This window comes from Physeter macrocephalus, chromosome 2 (assembly GCF_002837175.3).
Source record: "Physeter macrocephalus isolate SW-GA chromosome 2, ASM283717v5, whole genome shotgun sequence".
Lineage (NCBI taxonomy): Eukaryota > Metazoa > Chordata > Mammalia > Artiodactyla > Physeteridae > Physeter > Physeter macrocephalus.
The window spans coordinates 40,620,925-40,642,564 of NC_041215.1; the positions used below are offsets into that span (position 1 = coordinate 40,620,925).

The window sequence follows — 21,640 nt, forward strand, 5'->3', positions numbered from 1 at the left end:
CGCTCCCCACGGCGGCCCAGCCAGCACGGCAATACGCGCATCAGGCGCTGCGTAAAGAGCTTGTCCGAAATAATACAACGGGATTTCGGGGTAGTAGGGTTTTGCCTAGTTCTTACACAGTAGTTTTGAATCCATCACGTCTAACTTCTCAGCTGGGAACTAAGGCGGGCTTCCTTTACAACCGGAAACATGCAAACTCAAGCCGTCCGTTTACCACCTAACTGCAGTTTTGGTTTTTTAAATACACACCTCAAACTCAAAAGTCGGCCGTGCTTCGTGTACACTCTGCTACGTGAGCGGTGGCCACAGTCCTCGGTAGGCAACTGCTCCCCGCCAAGGAAAGAGCGCCCGCCTGCAGCCGGTGAGGAGCGCTCCCGGACCGGCTTTCTGGCTCCAGCAGAAACCCTAGTCGACCAGGGTCAGGCTTACTCACCACCACCAGGGGACTGACACCCTCCCTCCCAGTGATCCCAGCACAGAGAGCGTCTGCAAGGGAGGCCTTCACCAGACAGAGCAAACAAGTCGTTTTCTAAAGAACGAGGAGAACACCCTGCCAACCAGCGCCTGTGAAACCACCCGCTGTGTCAGTAGGACAACAACGAAGCGACGGGAAGCCTTCCCCCAGTTCTGGAAAAAACACGTAATATCCACTTAAAACGCTGCCAAACAGTCTAAAAGACTCGGGTGTGGTTGCTCTGACGGCAGAACCCTAAGGGCAGGTACCACCGAAGCCGACCCCCCCGGAGCCCGGCGTCCGGGCCGGCCGCGGGGGGGGTGGTGTCCCCGGACCCCCCCCTTCCCCACCCCCACCCCGGGACACCTGCCGGTCCGCCCCCGGAGCGCCTCAGCCCAGCGCGCTCGCGACCGGCCCGCCGTGCGTCCCCGAGCGGCCACATCCGCCCGCAGGTGGACAACCCGGCCTGGCCCGGCCTCCCTCCCTCCCTCCGCGCCCAGCCCCTCGGCCGCCGCCCGCCCGTTCCTCGCGCCAGGCGGCCCGAGGGTCCCGGGCGAGGCCGCAGCCCCGGCGCCGGCGAGGAGGGCGTGAGGAGCCGGGCGGGCGGCGCGCTTACCTGGCGGCGACCACCCGCGGCCACGAGAGGAGATAGAGACCCACGCGAGGCGCCGGGGGGGCGACTCCGGGGAGACGCCGAGAAATGGCGGCCAGAGGCGCGCCCACCGCACTAATCCCCGCGGACCCCGGCCGCCGGCCCGCCCCTTAAAGCCCCTAAGCTCCGCCCCGGGGGCGGGGAACGCCGCTCTTAAATGGGCAACGACACCGCCCCGGAAGTTGCGGGGCGGGGAGCTGCTCGGGTTAAAGCGGCGATGCCAACCCGGCCGGAGCTCTGGCGGCTGGTTTAAAGCGGCTCTGCCGGAGCCCGGTACCCGGGGGGTGCGCGCCCGCCGCTTAACCTGCGGACGGAGGTGACGACGCTAGGTCATGCTGTCAGTCCTTCAACAAGTTAATTCACGCGGCAAATATCTACTGCCCGGCTGTATTCTCGTGGGGACAGAGACGGTGAACAGATGCATGAAGAACGGTAAGGCAGCGGACGGGAAATAGGAGATTTCTATTTAACGGAGAACGTTGCATCCTTTCTCCGTACAGAGAATTCAGATCAGTGCCCGCGATGGGCCAGGGTATGTTCTGGGCAGCGGAGATACGACGGATAAACAGGACACACGAAGAGACCTCATGCGCCTTCCGAGCTGGCAGGAGAGACAGAAAGTAAGTGACAGCAGTTAGTAAGATTCAGGACCAACTATTAGTATTCGTGGTTAGAGTTGGGCACTAGGGTTAGGCCCTGCTAAATGACAAAGAGAAAGCTAGAAGGGGGACAGGGACAGAGTGAGGACTGGTGGTCTTATACAGGCCCCTAGGGAAGGAGGAAGGTCTCCTTGGAGTGAAGGCCTGAAGGAGGTGAAGGCGCGTCCCTGCTGGGCCCGGCCTGCTCGGTAGAGCGAGGTGCCTGGGGGCGGGGGCCGAGGGAAGGGCCCTGGGGGACCAAGACGACAAGTCAGAGAGGACAGGGCCGAGCTGAAGGGGCCCCGGGGCCCTGGGCAAAGCTCCGAGGGCTTCAGTGGAGGACCTGCTGGCTGAAAGCAGAAGGGCCCTTCCCAGGGTTTGGCGCTGACCCTTTGAACCCGCACCACCCCAAGCCCTATCCGTCGTCTGGGGAGACACAGCTGGGGGCTGCGGTGCCACAGGAGCTGGGGTTGCCCAAAGGCCTTCTCTCGTCCGTGTGGCATCTCAGCTGGGGTGGCTCTTAGGAGCAGCTGAGTTCTCTTGGGCGTCTGGAGTAGGGTAGTTGAAGTGGCTGGAGCCCCTCAAAGAGTGAGAACTGAAGCTCCAAGCCCTGTTAAGGGCAATGCCCAGAAGTCACACGCTGTCACTTCTGTTGCAGGTTACTGATTAAAGCGAGTCAGAAGGCCAGACCCGTTTCAAAAGGGACAGAAACAAGATTCCACCTCTATTTTTCTTTCTTTTTTTTTCTTTGAGTAGTATTAGAGGTTTTCTTTCTCTACTTTTAAAAAATAGCTTTATTGAGATGTGATTCCCCCATTTAAAGTGTACACTTCAACGATTTTTGCGTATTTACAAAGTTGTGCGGCCATCACTACAATCTAATTGTAGACATTTTCATCACTTCTTCATGGGAGGAGCAGTGCAGATGTACAGGGATAAGAGGAACTGCTGGTGGTCATCTTTGAACTTTAGCTCAATAAAAAAGCAATGACATAGCCATAAAAAAGAATGAAATAACGCTATTTGCAGCAACATGGATGCAACTAGAGATGATCATGCTAAGTGAAGTAAGGCAGACAGAGACAAATACCATATGATATCACTTATACGTGGAATCTAAAATATGACACAAACGAACTTATCTACGAAGCAGAAACAGACTCACAGACTTGTGGTTGCCTAGGGGGAGGGGGGTCGGGGAGGGGGGTCGGGGAGGGAAGGACTGGGAGTTTGGGATTAGTAGAGGCAAACTAGTATATACAGAATGGATAAACAGCAAGGTCCTACTGTAGAGCACAGGGAACTATATTCAACATCCTGTGATGAACCTTAATGGAAAAGAATGTGAAAAAGAATACATATATGTATAACTAAGTCACTTTACTGTACAGTAGAAATTAACACAACATTGTAAATCAACTATACTTCCATTTTGAAAAAGCAGTGATGACAATGATGCTGACACGGGGGAAGGGAATGTGGCTCGTGTATAGATGGAACAATAAAGGGCCACAGGGTGAAGCTGGCTGATAAGTACATTAAACTATTCTGTCCATTTTATGTACAGGTTTGAATTTTTTCCATAGTAAAGAGTTAAAAAAACAAACAAACCCAACTCTCTGGGCCATGTACCCCGTGGAAACCCTTCATGTCTCCCTGGGGTTAGGTTACCCTGTCTGAGAACTGTCTGGTCTTGCGTGCCACCCGCCCAGTCTATCAGGGCTGAGGGCTGTATTGTACTTTTCCTGTTTACTGACCAGCAATGGAAGCATTTTCTCTCCATGCTTATAAACCAGCTTCATTGTCCTAAATTGTTGCCTAGCACACCAGTTTAGAGGAATGGTCCTCTCTCTGCTCCATCCTTTTTTCTACCTCGGTCAAGGGTGGGGTGGGGTGAGAGAAATAGGTTGAGAAATATAGTTATAGGCTGAAGGAAATATGAAGTCTTGGAGGATGCAAGCTAAGGGCCTAAGCCATAGGAGGTTGTTTGTGCTCTAATCATGAAAGATTATTCCTCCTAACAATTCATCCTCTCCCCCGATCCTCTCCCACAGGCATAGACACCCTCTGCAACATTCTTGTTTTGTGGTGAATTAGCCCTCTAACTGCCTTCCACCAGAGACAGAAGGCTCTCTCCTTGGACACAGCTGAATTAAGTTATAATGCACTTGGCTGCAAGTAATAGAGAATACAATTAACTGTAGCTTAAAAAAATAAGTAGACTATTTTTCTTACATAAGTAATCTAGAGATGGGTTCAACTCAACAGTCCAATAGGTTCCTAAACTGTTCCTCTTTCTGTTCTGTCATGCTTAGTATGTTGACTCTGGTTTTTATGCTTCTAGCCTACTGGCCACAAGAGGGCTGCAGTATCATCAGCTCCCCTATCTGAGTTTCAGAAATGAAAGGGAAAGGGGAAAAGATCTTCTCTTCCCGAAGCTTTTTTTTTTTGGCTGTGCTGTGAGGCTCACAGGATCTTAGTTCCCTGACCAGGGATCAAACCCATGCCATGGCAGTGAAAGCACCGAGTCTTAACCACTGGACCGCCAGGGAATTCCCAGTGAAGCCTTGTCTTTAATTCAGGGAAGGAGGTCCCACCACGCCCTGTCTCACTGGTGAGAATGGGATTACCTGCCCACACTGGCCAAAGGGAGAGAAAATACCATAACTGGTTTAGACCAATTATAAGTCACACTTGGGGTTTGGGGAAGGGCCTGCTCCCTCTGAGATTAAGGGCTCACCATTAACTTCTTGAGCAAATCCAAGTTCTATTGGCAGGAAAGAGAGGGTGTTGTTAGGAAGAATGGCTGTAGGTAAGGTATTGAAAGTGCCTACTAGAATAACCCACTTTTGGTGAAACAGTCCTGGCCATGGAAAGACTTTCCTCTATTGAACTAACATCCTCACCCTAGATTTCCACTCCTATTTTAGGTCCTGGTTTGCTCTCTCTGGAGTCACAGAAAGGGGTAGATCCAGGTTTTATTAGTTCTGAAAATCATATAATACAATTGGTGGGGGGAGGGGAGGCTTAAGTGAAATAAGACAAATTTAAAGATTGAAAGTAGAGTGAGATACAGGGTCTTGGAAGGGGCCCATACAAGTCAGGAGCCCTAAAGCTTAAACCTGATTATCTTCACAGTAAATCCGCCTTTGCCCACGAGAAAAAACATGGCCCCTCTTTCACACCACAGCCCTTTATGTTTTAAAAATTAATTAATTAATTAAAAAAATTTTTTGGCTGTGTTCGGTCTTGGTTGCTGTGTGCAGGCTTTCTCTAGTTGTGGCAAGCGGGGGCTACTCTTCGTTGCAGAGCATGGGCTCTAGGTGCGCGGGCTCAGTAGTTGTGGCACACGGGCTCAGTAGTTGTGGCACGCGGGCTCAGTAGTTGTGGCTCACAGGCTGTAGAGCACAGGCTCAGTAGTTGTGGCGCACGGGCTTAGCTGCTCCGCGGCATGTGGGATCTTCCCTGACCAGGTCTCAAACCCTTGTCCCCTACACTGGCAGGCGTATTCTTAACCACTGCACTACCAGGGAAGTCCCCACACCACAGCCCTTTAAATAATTGAGGACATTGGTCCCAAGTCTGCAAAACCCTCTCCCCTTGATTTCCAAGCTCCTTACTTTCTCAGTCAGCTTGTCGGAACTGGTCCACACAGGTGGGGCCATTCATGCTGAGGCATTCTGAGCGGAGTGAAGCAGAGAGGATTCCAGTATGAGAGTCAGTCCTCCTGGAGGCTGAAAGGGCCCTGCCTTCCATAAGCCTCCACTGAGAAGACCCTTGATGATTAGTAGAACATTGCAGAAGTGATGGTGTGTGACTTCCATCATAAATGACAGTGCCGCTTCTGCCTTGCCCAATTAGATTGCTCACTCTGGGGGACAGCAGCCACCATGTCATGAAGACACTCAAGGAGCCCTGCGTAGCCACCTGGATGGAGAGGACCTGAGGCCTCCCACCAACAGCCAGCACCCACTTGCCAGTTGTGTAGGTGAGTCATGTTGCACTGGATCCTCCAAGCCCTTTAAGCCTTCATATGACAAAGTCCCCACCAATATGCAACTGTGGCTGAGTCAGAACCACCTAGCTCCTGTCCCACGGAAACTGTGAGCAATAATAAATATTTGTTGTTATTTTAAGCCACACACACACACACAAAAAGAAAAAAGAAAAAAAAATTTTTTTTAAAAAGAAAAGACCCTTGAGAGAGCAGGAATGAGGGATAACTTGTTTTCCAGACACTGGATCAGGAGAGCACTGACTAGTCAAAAATGCACACAAGTAAGATAAATTAAAAAAAAAAAATCAGGAAGCACCACTAAGACAGTTTTATTAGCATACTGCAGAGTGTAGACTTCAGTTCAGAAGCTAAAATATTCAAAATAACTTTAAGTCTGTAAAATGAGGATGATACCACCTTCCTAAGAGGGTAGTTATGAAACTTACATAAAATAAGTTAACTGAAAATGTTTTCGGAAGCACACAACACTACATATAATGTAAAAGTTATAGACCAAGGAACAAAGATACCCATGTTGCCAGTGGGAGATGGGTGCTCCTGGAACAGGGCTGTGGCCTGGGCCTGGTTGTACGCGCTTGGGTGGCTCCTTTTACCCAGCTAAATCTTTCCTGAGCCAGAATCTCATGTCTGAAAGTTCACCCTTTCTCTCCTTGCAAGTATTCCTGGCACGTGTAAGAGCTTAAACTATTTCACACTGAAGTATTAACCACATAGACTAATTGAAGGACACCTTAAAAGAAAGAGGGAGGGCTGGGGTAGAGGTGTGCAGAGAAGGGAGATGCAAGATAAACTGGAGACAAGTCACTCCCTTCTCCAGAGCACGAAGTCAGGCTTTTCCCTACTTCTGGAGATCCAGGACAATAGACCTAAGCATTCATGTTCCATGAATCCATATTTCATGTATCATTTTGTTCAGAATTATCTGGAACAGAGCCCTGCTGATCTGGTGGCGGACAAGCGTTCTTTATTCTGCTAGGGAAAAAAAAATTTCAGGAAACCCTGGGCGGCTCCAGGCAAGTTCCTGCCATCGAGTAACAGAGAGGCAGAAGTGAAAACATTCTCCCATCGGGTTTGCCCGACAGTGAAACCACGATGGACTGAGAGACTTAAGGGAGGAAGAGGGAAGGAGCCACGGCTCAGCACCCAGACGTTACGTGCACGTGAGTCACCTGGGGATCTTGTTGCAAGGTTAAGTCTGGGGTGGGGCCTGAGAGTCGTTCATGGCCCTTACATGACTGCCCCACACCTGTGACTGTTGTGTGATTCCAGGACCCGCCAAGCTATCAGGAGACCACACAGTAGAAAGACCAGTGGTGACTACCTGCCATGAATTCACCTGACAAGCATCCATCTTTCCTGGCATTAGTTTTCTCGTCTATAAAATGAGGTAATTTGGGACTTCCCTGGTGGTTCAGTGGTAAAGAATCTGCCTTCCAATGCAGGGGACGCGGGCTTGATTCCCTGGTCAGGGAACTAGGATCCCACACGCCACGGGGCAACTAAGCCTACGCGCCACAACTACTGAGCTCGTGCACCTCAACTAAAGAGGCCACGTGCCACAACTAGAGAGAGAAAAACTGCCACACCACAACTAGAGAGAAGCCTGTGCCGCAACGGAAGTCCCGTGTGCCTTAACAAAGATCCCGCGTGCCGCAACTAAGACCCACCATGGCCAAAAATAAATAATAAACAAATCTTTTTTTTTTTTTTAACATCTTTATTACTATGGGCTAGGGTGACTGATTTGTACCCTTCAAAAATGCATACATATGTTGAAATCCTAGCCCCCAGATGACTGTATTTGGAGATGGGGCCTTTAAGGAGATAATTAAGATTAAATGAGGTCATAAAGTTGGGGCCCTAATCCAAAAGGACTGGTGGCCTTATAAGAAGAGGAAAAGAAACCACACTGATCTCTCTCTCTCTCTCTTTCTCTCTCCTCTCCCTCTCTCCCCACACACTTCTCCCACCCCGCATTCACAGAGGAAAGGCCACGTGAGCACACAGAGAGAAGGCAGCCGTCTGCCAGCCAGGAAGAAAAGTCTCCTCAGAAACCAACCCTGTCAGAACCTTGATGTTGGACTTAGAGTCCCCAGAACTGTGAGAAATAAATGTCTGTGGTTAAAGTCACCCAGTCTGTGTGATCTTGCTATGGCTGCCTGAGCTGACAAAGACAGTGGGCTTGTCACCCAGCAAGACCACAGAGACCCAAAGGCCTGTCCATGCTCCTCCCCCTCCCCGTTCCAATTTCAGGGATGAAATGTGGATGGTGGCAAAGAGGACTGCTCTTCTCTCTTCTTTTCCCCTCTCCACAAGCAGACAGCATCTTGCTTTCTTGCTTGTGTGTGTGTGTGTGTGTGTGTGTGTGTGTATTTGGCATCACAATGAGTCATCTTGGTGTCTGAGCATGGAGAAGGGGAGAGGTAATAACTGGAGGCCCCATTTGCCCCTGATGTAGTGCCCTTCAGACAGAGAGCAACTTTAATCCAGACCACGGCTGTTGGCCGCCTCTGACAACATTCTTACCTTATCAGTCTTTTCATCCATACAATGGGAAAAATAACAAGTTCATTACAGGGTTATTTTTAGACATTGTGTACAAAGCAGTTGAAACAAAACAGAGGATCCGTTTCACAACTTTCATTGAATTCTTACCATGTGCTGTGTTAGATTCTGGGGCTGCCTGTAAATGTTGGTTCTCTTTTCTTTTATTCCTCTCAGTGTTGAGAACAATTACACAGTGTGTGTTCTTTTGACTGACATCTTTTTATAAATTAGGGTATTAGTAGATTGCTTTTGCTATTTGGGGTCTTTTGTGTTTCCATACAAATTGTGAAATTTTTTTTTCTAGTTCTGTAAAAAATGCTAGTGGTAGTTTGATAGGGATTGCATTGAATCTGTAGATTGCTTTGGGTAGTAGAGTCATTTTCACAATGTTGATTCTTCCAATCCAAGAACATGGTATATTTCTCCACCTATTTGTATCATCTTTAATTTCTTTCATCAGTGTCTTATAGTTTTCTGCATACAAGTTTTTTGTCTCCTTAGGTAGGTTTATTCCTAGATATTTTATTCTTTTTGTTGCAATGGTAAATGGGAGTGTTTTCTTAATTTCACTCTCAGATTTTTCATCATTAGTGTATAAGAATGCCAGAGATTTCTGTGCATTAATTTTGTATCCTGCTACTTTGCCAAATTCATTGATTAGCTCTAGTAGTTTCCTGGTAGCCTCCTTAGGATTCTCTATGTATAGTATCATGTCATCTGCAAACAGTGACAGCTTTACTTCTTCTTTTCCTATTTGGATTCCTTTTATTTCTTTTTCTTCTCTGATTGCTGTGGCTAGAACTTCCAAAACTATGTTGAATAAGAGTGGTGAGAGTGGGCAACCTTGTCTTGTTCCTGATCTTAGTTGAAATGGTTTCAGTTTTTCACCATTGAGAACAATGCTGGCTGTGGGTTTGTCATAAAATGAGGTAATTAGAACAGATGCTTCCTGAGATCTCTTCCAGATCTTAAAACCTGTGATTCTACACCTATTTCAGTACATAAGAGGATTTCATTTAATTTCACATAAACCAAACACACAAAAACATTTGAATTTAGTTTTGTTAAAAATAAACCAAACCTCAAATTTCCTTTAAAGAGAGAATCATCACATTTTAAATGCCTATTTTCCAAAAATTGATTTAGAAATATGAGGTCAAAGTTATGACAATGATTTTTCAAACATATAAATTGGTACTGTTCTTTTAAAAATAATTTCTCTCAAAGAATATTAACTTTGGCTGTAGAGTCAGACGCCTCCTAGACACACTAGCCACTCAACTTCCAAAGAATAAACTGAGTTTTAACTCCTCATCTGTAACATGGAGACACAGTTGTGAGGGTCAAATGCAGTGGTGGGCAACTGCAGTTCAGGGGCTTTGTACCTCATTCCTGGTGCTGATAATGCCTGAGAAAGCAGTGGGAGGTGAAGCTGTGAGTTTAGGTGGAAACTACTTCACAGGCTTCTGGATCTTCGCAGTGGTAGCAAATCTTTATCCTCAGAGGGTGGATCTGGTTCCTGGCAACAGCCAGAAGTCAATCAGAACACAGTTGGGTGAATGTGTTGGAAGACCAGGAGTCTGAAGGCAAGGGGTTAAGTGCAGTCCATGAAAACGTCAGAGTAGAGACCTTGGAAAATCCAGAAAAGCAACCAAAAAACATGGTCAGAATTAACTTTTTCAAACTCTGGATATTAAGCAAAGGCTTGCAACAATCCAGAGGTGTTTATTCAAGGAAAATAGCCAAATGTTGGTAAGAGCAGTGAGTTTTGCGGCATTTCCATGGACCTGGGTCCCAGCCTGCTCTCCCCAGTGGCTCTGCAGCCTTGAAACCAGCAAGCCAGAGGGCCCCTTGAGGGAGCAGAACACTCAGAACTCCTTGGAAGCCCATTCGCAGAGAACTGTTACTTTCTTTGACCTAGCTCAGAGCTCAACGTGAAAAGCTGGGCAGTCAGATGTGCAGAGGGGCTCTGGAAAGCTCTGACACGTTTCTGGGAATCTCGAAGGCCGCTCGTTTGCGTGCCCGGCTCTAAGAATACGTTTGTGTTTGAGCCCAATTATAATCCCTTAGTCTGTTGCAAAAACAGACCCCAAGTGTATCGATTTTTTTTCTGTTAGTCTCTGATAATTGTCTTGTTCATACCAATTTTCAGACTTTGAGAAAGTATTCATGACACCCGTATAAAGCTTTTGGAAAAACGCTACCCTTTTTCTTTTCACATGCACATTTCATTGGCTTATGTAACATATAATTAATTAAATGATATAATGAAGATAAGTAAATGTGCATATGTAGGTTAGCAGATAAACACAGCTGGTTTTAGTAAGCTTACAACGTACCTGGTGGAACTAGCAGAACTCTGGCGTAATTAAGAGCGGTCAGTGGTGGCAAGCGGGGGGGCAAGAGCGGAAAGCAGAGTGCCAGGATACTGAGTAGGTTATTTGGATGGTGGGTAAGAAAGCGTCAGTCACAGACAGAATGTTAATAGGAATTAGAGTAGAGCTTTTGCAAGTATGCTCCAAATTCAGAAGTCTTAAGGGTGCAGATTGATACATTTGTTTTATAAAAGTATTAAATATATCGTCATACCCCCCAGTCCCAAATAAGAATAGTCAAAAGACAAAGAACACCATACGAAACAGGTTTTGCAACACGTATGACTGTCAAATGACTAATTTAATTTCCAACATCTCATATAAATAAAACATTAAACAACCTGATGTAAAAGTGAGCAAAGGATATCGATATGGAATTTAGAGAACAAGAAATACAAGAGATCAATAAAGATATGAAAATCTGTCCAACCTCTTTATAAATAAAGTGTCAAAATAAGATATTTCTTTCATGAGATGAGCAAATAAAGTTTGATATCAGTCCTAATCAGAATGTGGGGAAACAGACATTCTTATATGTTTGGTGGAAGCATAAAAGTGACATAATCTTCTCTGAGAGCAACTATTCACATTTAAAAATGCAGGTGCCCAATGCTTAGCAATCCTCCTGCTAGAAACTGACCCTATGTGTAGACTTGCAGTGATTAGTGAAAATATTTGCACGACGATGCTCACTGCAGCGTTGTTTCTAGAGTATATAAACTGGAAACAAATGTCCATCAAGAAATTAACATTACGGCATATCCATCCGTTTGATGGAGGTCAACGCTGTGAGTCAAAAGAATGAGGTAGATCTGAGTGTGTTGGTATGCAAATACTGCCAAGATGAAAAAGCAAGCTGCAGAATATATTGTACAGTCCCTTCGCCCTTAACAAAATGTGTATGTACGCGCAAATGCTTGTGCAACATTTTCCCCTAGAAGACACGAAATTTAAGGTTGCCATTTGTTTGAGGGGTACTATTCTTAGGGGCGGGGCATGGGAGAGAGGCTTTCACAACTCCTCCTGAGTCTTCCTTATACTGTTTGAAGTTTTAGTATCATGTACATAAGAAAAGAGGCATGGCATTTACTTTTGCCTTAATTTATTTCTCGATATAAAATTAAATATTATTTTCTCCAAGAAACTTTCTTACAGATGACAAATGGCATACCTAACTGCACTTGGGGAAGGTATGAGGCAAGTGGGCTTCAGACACATGAAGAGAGGTCCTTTACTTTGACTGATAAGGTCTTAGGGTAGGAATACCGGAGTAGAGAGGCTGGGGCTGGGAGAAGAGGAATCCAGCAGTGGCCACAGTGAAGGAGGAGCTTCTCATCAGACATTCTTTCATCTTCTAAATCCCTTTTAGTTCCTGACTGACCCACCCACCCCCAAACACAGCCACTGTGTGAGTAATTCTAGAAATAAATTTTGCATTTAGCATTCTCCTAGTCTCTTATAATCACCCACTAATGAAAAAAACTAACCACTGTTTGAAAAGCCCAACAACAAAAACTCCCATAAAATAATCTTCAAAACTCCTATACTTAAATTACTAAAGCACATCTTTATTTTGCAGTTGAACAATTTAAAGTCACAGCTAGAGTTTTTTCACGTTCGAACCTGAACAACTAGTTCTCAATCAAAATGAATTATGGCCAACCAAATATGTATAATAATAGCATTTCATATAACATAAACTACTCTTAGGGTTAAAACAGTTTTAATGCAAATCAACATTTTTATCCTGTTTGCTGTTAGTATTCAGTTTTTTTTTTACATGAAACTCATTGCAGGAATTCTAATTTTTCACTGAAATTAAGACAAATCCACAAGGCCTTTCAAGCACACAGTAAGCTGCAGTGACAAATGCATAGTGATGATTTCAAATTATCCAGTGTTGACCAAATTCAAGCTTAAACATTTTAAGTGAACCCTAAGCTTCTTTGTCTCCTAACTATGGGAAACCATATGGAAAGAGCTATTTTTGTGAAACAGGAGAAAAGAATTTAAAAAATTAAGGGGCTAATTCCATTTAGTTCAGTACAATCAAACGTGAAATGGCAGCAAATATGTAAAATCATAATTTAATTAGGAAATAAACTAGACTTTTAACTAAATGACTTTTTGCCCTTCATATTTACATATAGCACCCGTTACAAGAAAAAAAATTCCCAAATTAAAACAGCCTCTACATAGAAATATTTTTAAAACTACTACTTAAAAATATCATTGATGAGTATATAGTAAACTATCTGTCCTAAAATTAAGCCTACACTGTAGAAAATAAAGACTAGCTTTTCTCATTTGAAAAGATTACCATATGGATTGTAACTGCAACTTCCTGATGCTACAGGAACAGCGGGCTGGACAGCTTTTATTTGCCTAAGCAGAAATATTCTAATGACAGAAAATGAAAACAGCTTAATGTAAACTTTTAGTCTCTTAAATCCTGCCCCTCAACATGTCTACGAAGTGTCAGGACTTTGCCCCCTTCAACTTACTGGTGGTGAAGCACTGACTTAACGCCTAATACAACTCAAAACCAAACAGATGGGTTTCCAGGTGTTCAAGTAATGTACAAAAATGCAAAGCAGAATGATTATAGTGAACCAAACTTGGCTGAAGCTAGCTGAGAGAACTCAGAGTCCAGCAAGACTATCAACTGGGTAGCCTTTATTGTACTAAATAAATTACAAAAAAGTGGCGAAGCTAAAATCACACAAGTTACCTTTTAAATATCAAATGATCAAGAGATCATGGTAAAGCATTTAAACTTGGGTCCAATCCAATGAGTTCTACATGCTAATCCATTGTATTTTTCCATATTTACAAAACTCCTGGGATAAATTTTACCTTTAAATGTATAAATTAAGTCAGTAGTAAGCATGAAATAAAGTGCTGTTTGAAATTCAAGAAATCACTTTCATCAGCATTGAAATCTGACCTACTCTACAGAACACAAGAAAGCATGAATAATCTTGTCAACTAACTGAAGGGTGGGAAAAGATGAGTGCCAGAGACTCCCAGAATTGGGTTGAAATTTTCCTGCTCAGGAGGACAAAAAACTGGAACACTACAGTTCAGGAGTAGAAACGAAAAAGCTTCTTTCAATAAAAGGTAAAACGGGTTCAAGTGGGACTACAGCAGATTTAGTGAAACCACAAATCAGCACCTCTTTCAGTCTAAGACCGTGAGCAGGGCTGAGTCTCCTTGATGGCTTCATGGTGGTAACTTCATGTAGCAATGTGACATTTTAGTTAAGATTGTCAGAAGTAGTATTTGCTAAATTTTGGAAACTCTCAGGGTTGAGGGGGCCTGATATTAATCCTTCAACAACTGTGACAAAAGTCAACGAAGGAAAAGATTCCCTTACTTCACAAAGACTCTACCGTAAGGGAGATTAATCATTTTTTTAAGTTGGGGGATATGGAAGCAGGAGTCAACACAGGCCACACTGAGCCGAGCTCAGTGACTGATGATGAATAAACACTACCTTTCAAAGAAATTGCTGAACAAATCGTGCCTGTTGGTTGAAAATGTAGGGCTTTTTCTGTCTTCTGTTCAGCTAAATTCATAAACCCTCAACCATATAAGACACCACTGCTACACGTCAGAGTCGGGCTCAGTGGTCTTACCTGTCCAAGCTACTGAGAACAGAGAGCAAACTATTTATTTGTCAGGGCCTCTGCACGTATTTACTGTGGTGACACTTAGGCACGGTTTTCTGGCTTCGCCGAAGTCACACGCTCAGAGTGCTGTCCTCATTTGTGGCTGGCACAGTGACAAAGCCTGAGAACCTTCCTTCACGGTAAAGGCATGGAGCAGAACGCTTACCCCCAAACACATGTACTCCTACACACTCCAGAAGTCTAGAATTCAATTATTTTACACTTAAAAACAGTATGCACACATTTTTTGGAAAATTTCTCTTCTAGAGTTAACACAAAGCAAAGTGAAAAAGAAGGTATTTGAAATATTGAAATATGCTTCAATAATGATTGCTCTTATTTATAAAGAAAATTACACTTTTCTTCTAAAATTGCATTTTGTATAATGAAGTGGAAAACACTCTTCCTTTCCTTTTCAATCCCTTGCTAACTTTTTTTTAAACAGAGTATCCTTGGAATCAAGTCTTAATTCTAATAACATTTGAAAGATACATTCATTTCTTTACAGCATGAAAGACATACAAATATCATTTTTTCCTTTTAAAACAATGAAGCAAAAGAAGTTAACAGTTTCAATCTTTTGTTCATAGAAAAATATTTTCTATATCACTTATGCAACAATAGGTAGGAAAATTCTACAGTGTTTAATTGAAACTTCTACGAGCATTTACAAGGCTTTCAAACATTTTCATTCCTGTATTGGAAATTTTAAAAGGTTTCAGGAAGTTAAACATTAGAACCTCCTCCTAAAATTGTAGTCTTTAACTTGCAATATTGCCAATACCTTTCACTCTGTAAATTTAAAAAAAAAATTGGTTTACGTATTTATGCGCTGCACCCTACCTAGTCCATGTTGATGGATGGTACCCCAGTGGATCTACCTCTGGCTGCCCATGTAGCTTGGATTACTACCCTAAACATAACAGTGACTAGGAAGCTTTAGAAATCAACAGCAAACTGCAGTAGAAAAACATACAAGTAAGTAGCAGCAAATTTAGATATGGAAACACAAATAACTATTTGGTGTCTACCCACAACAATTTCACCCAGATTATAAAAATAAAATGTCTAATTTCTCACTGAAATAGGGCTTGTTTTTGATAACATTGAAAGGCTTATTGTAGGAATTGCTGCTGAGAATAAATGAAGTCTGTGTGTAATAAAACATTGTGTTGAAAACAGTTGCAGATTTTGTAAAGTAAGTTAAACCCAATTTAGGGATTAATTTCATGGGCTCTCTACAAAATTGCTGAAATTATCTATTCGTAGTTAGCCCTCAAATAAGTTTTGTTATTATACAAATTCCTTTGGAGCTATACAATTTTCTAAAAACTTTATAAAACAGTTGCTACAAGCTGTGTTGTGATCACAGAGACCCCAATAAATCTTTGCCAACATATCAGTAATTCTGATATTTGAAAAAATTAATCCAGTGGGTTTTAAAAACATAGGTATTTTACTTAGAGGAAACACCAGAACAAAAAAATGGTTGCAGAAATTGTGGTTGGCTAGCTGAAGCAAACGTGGGAAGTAAGCTGTGTTAATATAGTTACTTTGTTGATATGGCAGCTTACATACAAGAAAAATGTGGCATAATTTATCTCTCTCCTCTTATTAAAAGATGTTGGTTTCAACAAATATTTACCTTAATGTAGGTAACTTAAATGCAAATTCACCTAAACTACAAAATAATTACTACAAAATAAAAGAGGTGTAAACATATCCCACATTATTGTGGCATAAATAATTTTTATGAATTCAAAACTACTTTGGCAATCTTACCATCAGAATACCTTTAAATATTCAAAACACGGATATTAAATAGAACATTGTTAAAAATTCTTGTTTCCTTCTCCCTTCCCGATAAGATTATAAAACAAGTAATGCTTTAATTCTACTGTACGTTCACATTATGAACATAAATTATTTAATTATAAGTGGACATACATTCTAAATCTTAGTTCTATGTTTTAAGTGCTTTTAAAAATTAGACCTCTAATTTGCATTTCAGAATGTTTTCACACTGCATGTATATCAGCCTAAACAAGCAGAGTTGGGGCCCTAATTAGGATTGCTTTTTAAAGCCTACTTGTTCTCTAAATTAAATGACATCTTCTAAGGTCATCAAGTTATTAAGTAAAAACACTGCCTGAGTATAACTCTTGAACTGAAATAGACTAAACTTCACAAGAATTTATGATATTCACATACGTTGCCTATAAGAATAGAAGGTGAGACTGGATAAAATCTTTCAAGTTTCTTTCAGCGCTCAGGTTGTAGTACTTGTGGTGCAGACGGGAGGCCTTTGTTCCAATACCTGATCAGACCTGCCAACAGATTATAAACAACTCTACAGGTACCACAGTCCTTTACCCCTGTTTGTTAGTATTAGCCTTTGTGAAACACATGCATCATCGCACAAAAGCATCTCTGTGTATATATTAGCACTTGAGACCTTCAAGCAACTGTCTTAACATAGCTTACACACTTGAAGTCAGTTTTTCATCTGTAAATTTTCTCTTTACTCTTAACCAACATGGTCAACGCCCCCCACTTGTGCTGGGCAGGCCACACAAAGGAAAGGGTTGCTTATGCTATTTACTCTGCCTCGGTTTTGGATGTATGCACTGGTTTAACAAATACTACCAGGTATTCCTCTTGTGAATGCGGTCTATTCCAAAATATTCCTCAACCTATGTACACAGTGCTGACACAAACCAGATGTTCAGTATAAGACCTAAAATGAACCTGGTAAAACCATCCTAAATCAGAGAGGAAAGGTTTTTACAAACATTTCTTAGCATTTACAAAAGCCCCTGATTCACCAATACCTATTTCCAGTTGTGAGAATAACAGTCAGCACTGATTTCTTGAGAGTGTGTGTGTGTGTGTGTGTGTGTGTGTGTGTGTGTGTTGTGGGGGGGGGGACTGGCCACTGGAGGGGGAGGGTAGTTTAGATACAAGAAATCTGGCATTTTGTTACACACTATTACATTGATATGAGTGGAATCTAGAACTACTTGGTGTATGAAAGCTGGGATTATTCCTAGAACCCTATTTAGATTGATGAACAGATTAAAAATATTCTCAGGCAGGGACTTCCCTGGCCGTTCAGTGATTAGGACTCAGCGCTTCCACTGCAGGGGGCGAGGGTTTGATCCCTTATCGGGGAACTAAGATCCCACAAGCCTGTCATTAATGATTTAAAAAGGCAGAAGTGCTCACTGCCAACAAATTATTAGAGTTACTCAGAAGTGTAAACAGAGCCCTAAATCAAAGAACATGCCAACCATGACATTTATCTGTTTATGTCTATATAACTTTATCTTTTTATCTATGGTTGTCATATTCTGTCCATAGAGTTAGGATAGGTTTTCTTTTTTTCTTTTTTCTTTTTTTTTTTTTTGCGGTACGCGGGCCTCTCACTGTTGTGGCCCCTCCCTTTGCGGAGCGCAGGCTCCGGACGCACAGGCTCACCGGCCATGGCTCACGGGCCCAGCCGCTCCGCGGCATGTGGGATCCTCCCGGACCGGGGCACGAACCCGTGTCCCCTGCATCGGCAGGCGGATTCTCAACCACTGCGCCACCAGGGAAGCCCCGGTTTTCTTTTTAATTCAGGTGAAAAACTACTGCCAAAACAGTTATTAATTCTTAGATCCCTGATATTTTATTCTTTCACTTTTCAACTCACCATGATGTTGTACAGCAGCCTGAATCACATCTATCTGCTGGCAAAGAGCGGAATGTTCAAAAAATTTACTATCTTATACTGTCTTGACTGTGAAATTCAGAAATAGATACAAGAATTTCTCTTTGACATAAAGGTCATGCTTACTTTTCTCTTTTAAAAAAAGGTAAAATATTTTAATACAATAATGTATTTGGTATCTTGGCTATTAATGTTTAGGACTTAACTTCCTAAAATTTACTATTATGGATTTTGAATAAATGAAATAACATCATTTAGATTATACTGAAGATTTAGAAATGTACATTCTCCCGCTCATACTAAATGACATTCCAAAATATCTACCATTCAACTGTAAATTTTATCAAGACTATACAGAAATATTCAGAAACCACTAGTAAGTGAATCTATTTTAACCATAATCCATAGAAAGTAATTGTGTAATATAACATTTCAATAGCTGAGAAAATTTCCACTTATATTAAAATTGGGCAATTTCAAAGTTCTATCTCTCTGAGGACTTAAAAATTAAAAAACCTGAAGAGGAGAATATACACATCCTTAAAGGGAATCAGGTCCTCCATCAGGCTGGACAATCAAAACTCTCCATATTAACATGCTTATAACTTAATAAGTATATATAAACTGGAGCAACTTCATTGTACACAAAAATGACAAGAAAGCCCTCATTTCAGCTACTGAGGGATTACAATTAGAAACACTCAATGATGTTTCAGCCCTCGTTTGTGGTCTCCCAACCAACAGACCAGTGTGAACCAAGCTTGGTAAGAAATGAAATGAATGCTGATCATTTACTTAGTGATAGAAACAAGTCACAATTAGCTGCTCTAACTTTAGTTTAGAGTTTCCATATGTTTAATGTGTATAGTAGATGCTATTTCTAAAGTTAGGGATAAAATAAATAAGAAATTTGAAGAATAAAGCATCTTTTAACTTCAGCTGCTAAACTGTAACCCCTGTCCCTCAGGAAAGGAATGTGCAGGTTTTGAATAATTCCATAGCAGCAGAGCGTTCACTCAGTAGAACACAAATTATCTTGGCTTCTTGTGGCAAAATACAGGAATTGAGTAAGAAATAGAATTTCATTACTCTTCTTTGACTGCATAACTCTCAATACGAGAAGCTATTTTTAAAAATGTGAACTGATTCAAAATGCATAAAACTGTAAATGTACAATATACATACATACCTCCTAGTGGGGTCAAAGGAGGAGTGCCTTTTCATTAGACATACAAAGACGTCTCAAGGCACTTAAGGGGTTAAGACACAATGCATGCATTCCTTTACATCAAGTATGTGAAATCACATGATTTGGAATAAGCCAACCTTATGATAAATATAAGTTACATTATTAAATTCAAGAAAATTTGTAGATTCTTATTTATACTTTCTATAAGATGCTGGTAAATGGACAATGTGCAGCATTTCCTGGGAAAAGCAAATTCCACCTTTCTTCTTCCAAACAGCAGGTCTCTATGGGGGGAAGTGTAGGGAAAGATGTGCTGCATCCATAGGCAGTGTATTGGCTAATATTGAGAATGATATTGCTAACATTTAAAAAGTAACATCTGGTAACCAGTATAGTAAGAACATGAATCACTGGGAAACACCAGACTCCTGATGTTGACTTCTTTTTGCTTTCCAGATACAGGTGTACAACAGAGACGATGAGAATTCTGAGCCTTGTTTGTGGCAATTCTACCAGAAGGGGACTGCATGGCACCACCACAAGATTTCGTAAATTACCCTGAACATACTCAGTTATTCACTATTTGTTCGGAGCAAAGCATGAAAGAGTCTTCAAACACATGAATTACAGATTTTGAGAGAGTGACTCTTTTTTGAAACATAAAGTGCAACAGTGCTGAAGTTTTCAGTTTTTGTTAGTTCTTCATTTTTTTTTTTTGTCTGTTTAGATGCCATTTCCTGCAAGCAGTATTATGGCACAGTGAATATAATGGAAAGCAGTTTTCCAACACATATCCCAGACCTTTGCTTTCTTATTTATTTGATGATGTCGTTAAAGGTTTAACAAATCCTTCTTCATAAACTTTCAAAATAGCTTCACATACAAATCTGTATTGACTCTGAAAAATAAAATATAAAAAAATAGAATTGATCAGAAAAACTAGAAAACAAAGATAGACAAACATCTCACTTGGCTTGCTTATACAAGAAATACAAAGTAAAACTGCACAGAGATACCATTTTTCACCAAGAGACTGGCAAAAAATTTTGACAGCATATTTTGTCGGCAAAACTCACTCACACATTGCTAGCAGGAATGTTAAATACTACAATCCCTATGGATGGACAATTGGCATCATCTAACAAAATTACATTAATTTACCTATTGACCCAGCAATCCCACTTCTAGGAATCTATCTAGAAGATAAACTAGAAAAATTAAAATATTTATTCAGAAATGAGGCTATTCGGGCTTCCCTGGTGGCGCAGTGGTTGAGAGTCCGCCTGCCGATGCAGGGGACACGGGTTCGTGCCCCGGTCCGGGAAGATCCCACATGCCGCGGAGCGGCTGGGCCGGTGAGTCATGGCCGCTGAGCCTGCGCGTCCGGAGCCTGTGCTCCACAACGGGAGAGGCCATGGCAGTGAGAGGCCCGCGTACCGCAAAAAAAAAAAAAAAAAAAAAAAAAGAGGCTATTCACTGCGGAATTACTTATAATGACAAAAAAAGTAGAAACAATTCAAATCGTCATCAGTAAGGGACTGGGTGAGTAATCTGGTACATCCTCAAAGTGCGGTACTATGAAATGGGGGGGAAAGGAAAAGAAGTCTACAGACTGCTACAGACTGATTCTAGGATATTTTGTTAAGTAAAAAAAGCAAGGCAGAGAAAAGTGCATACAATATATTATCTTTATAAGAGAAAGGGGGCGGAATACAAATATGTACTATCTCAAAATGTAAAGAAAAAAGCAAGGGAAGGATAAATAAAAAAAAAATGGTTTCCTATAAAGAAAGGAGTGAACAGGGTGAAGGAGAGAGATAGAGAATATACTTCCTTCTTTTATAGATTTTACTTTGGAACCATGTAAAGATACTCCATAATTAAAACATTAATTTTAAAAGCGTCTGTAAATTGAAAATATAAAACATATCAATGTATGTATCTAGTTGATGGCATAACCACATACAGAGGAGCTATTTCAAAGGACTTTGAAACAGTAATTTAACTGTGTATCTCTGTAGAATATATATCCCAAAGCAAAAAGAACTGTGGAAAGAATTGAAAATTCTTTTTGGTAATGATACTGTTATTCTGAGACGGCTGTTGGGTAATGTGGAATAAAACAAATGAGGACTTGTGATATGCTAAGTCTTTCATTTCTGGTATTGTAGAGAACCAGCACTCTTGTTAAAGAAGAAAAGGGACAAAGATATAAGCAGAAAATGGTAAGTGAAAACACTGTGGTCTGAGTCTGTACTGGAAGCCCTGAAACAGAGCAGGGCCCTATGGTCTATGCCCCCCATGTCCTCAGCCTGCCTTTTGTCTGTGGAAAAATTTTAGCCCAAGAGTAAGTTTAATCAGAGAAATGAGAAAATGCAGAAACAATG

General features: G+C 42.0%; 3 protein-coding genes across 9 annotated transcripts in view; 1 reads left to right on the plus strand and 2 right to left on the minus strand.

The window, feature by feature from the left end:
* EPB41L5 (erythrocyte membrane protein band 4.1 like 5) overlaps positions 1–1,199 on the minus strand; it is a 155,795-nt gene extending 154,596 nt beyond the window's left edge. For all 5 annotated transcript variants that reach the window (XR_008618334.1, XR_008618335.1, XM_028501578.2 and 2 more), the window contains exon 1: positions 1,071–1,199. The gene's annotated coding sequence lies outside the window, so the exon portion shown is untranslated. The remainder of the gene's footprint in view (positions 1–1,070) is intronic.
* On the plus strand, positions 190–19,844 carry LOC129391433 (uncharacterized). The gene is made up of 7 exons (XM_055079171.1): positions 190–315; positions 443–640; positions 1,607–1,726; positions 5,606–5,732; positions 6,845–6,922; positions 7,032–7,149; positions 19,710–19,844. Exons 1-6 carry the CDS (start codon positions 190–192, stop codon positions 7,100–7,102), a joined length of 720 nt encoding a protein of 239 aa, XP_054935146.1. The 3' UTR covers positions 7,103–7,149; positions 19,710–19,844.
* The window catches only part of PTPN4 (protein tyrosine phosphatase non-receptor type 4), a 190,166-nt gene continuing 177,353 nt past the window's right edge, over positions 8,828–21,640 (minus strand). For 2 of the 3 annotated variants that reach the window (XM_055087462.1, XM_055087463.1), the window contains exon 27: positions 11,232–20,151. In XM_055087462.1, coding sequence (XP_054943437.1) covers positions 20,065–20,151 — 87 coding nt within the window. In that variant the 3' untranslated portion in view covers positions 11,232–20,064. Of the gene's footprint in view, positions 9,939–11,231; positions 20,152–21,640 lie in introns of those variants that run through there. The other variant, XM_055087461.1, reaches the window with a different exon arrangement.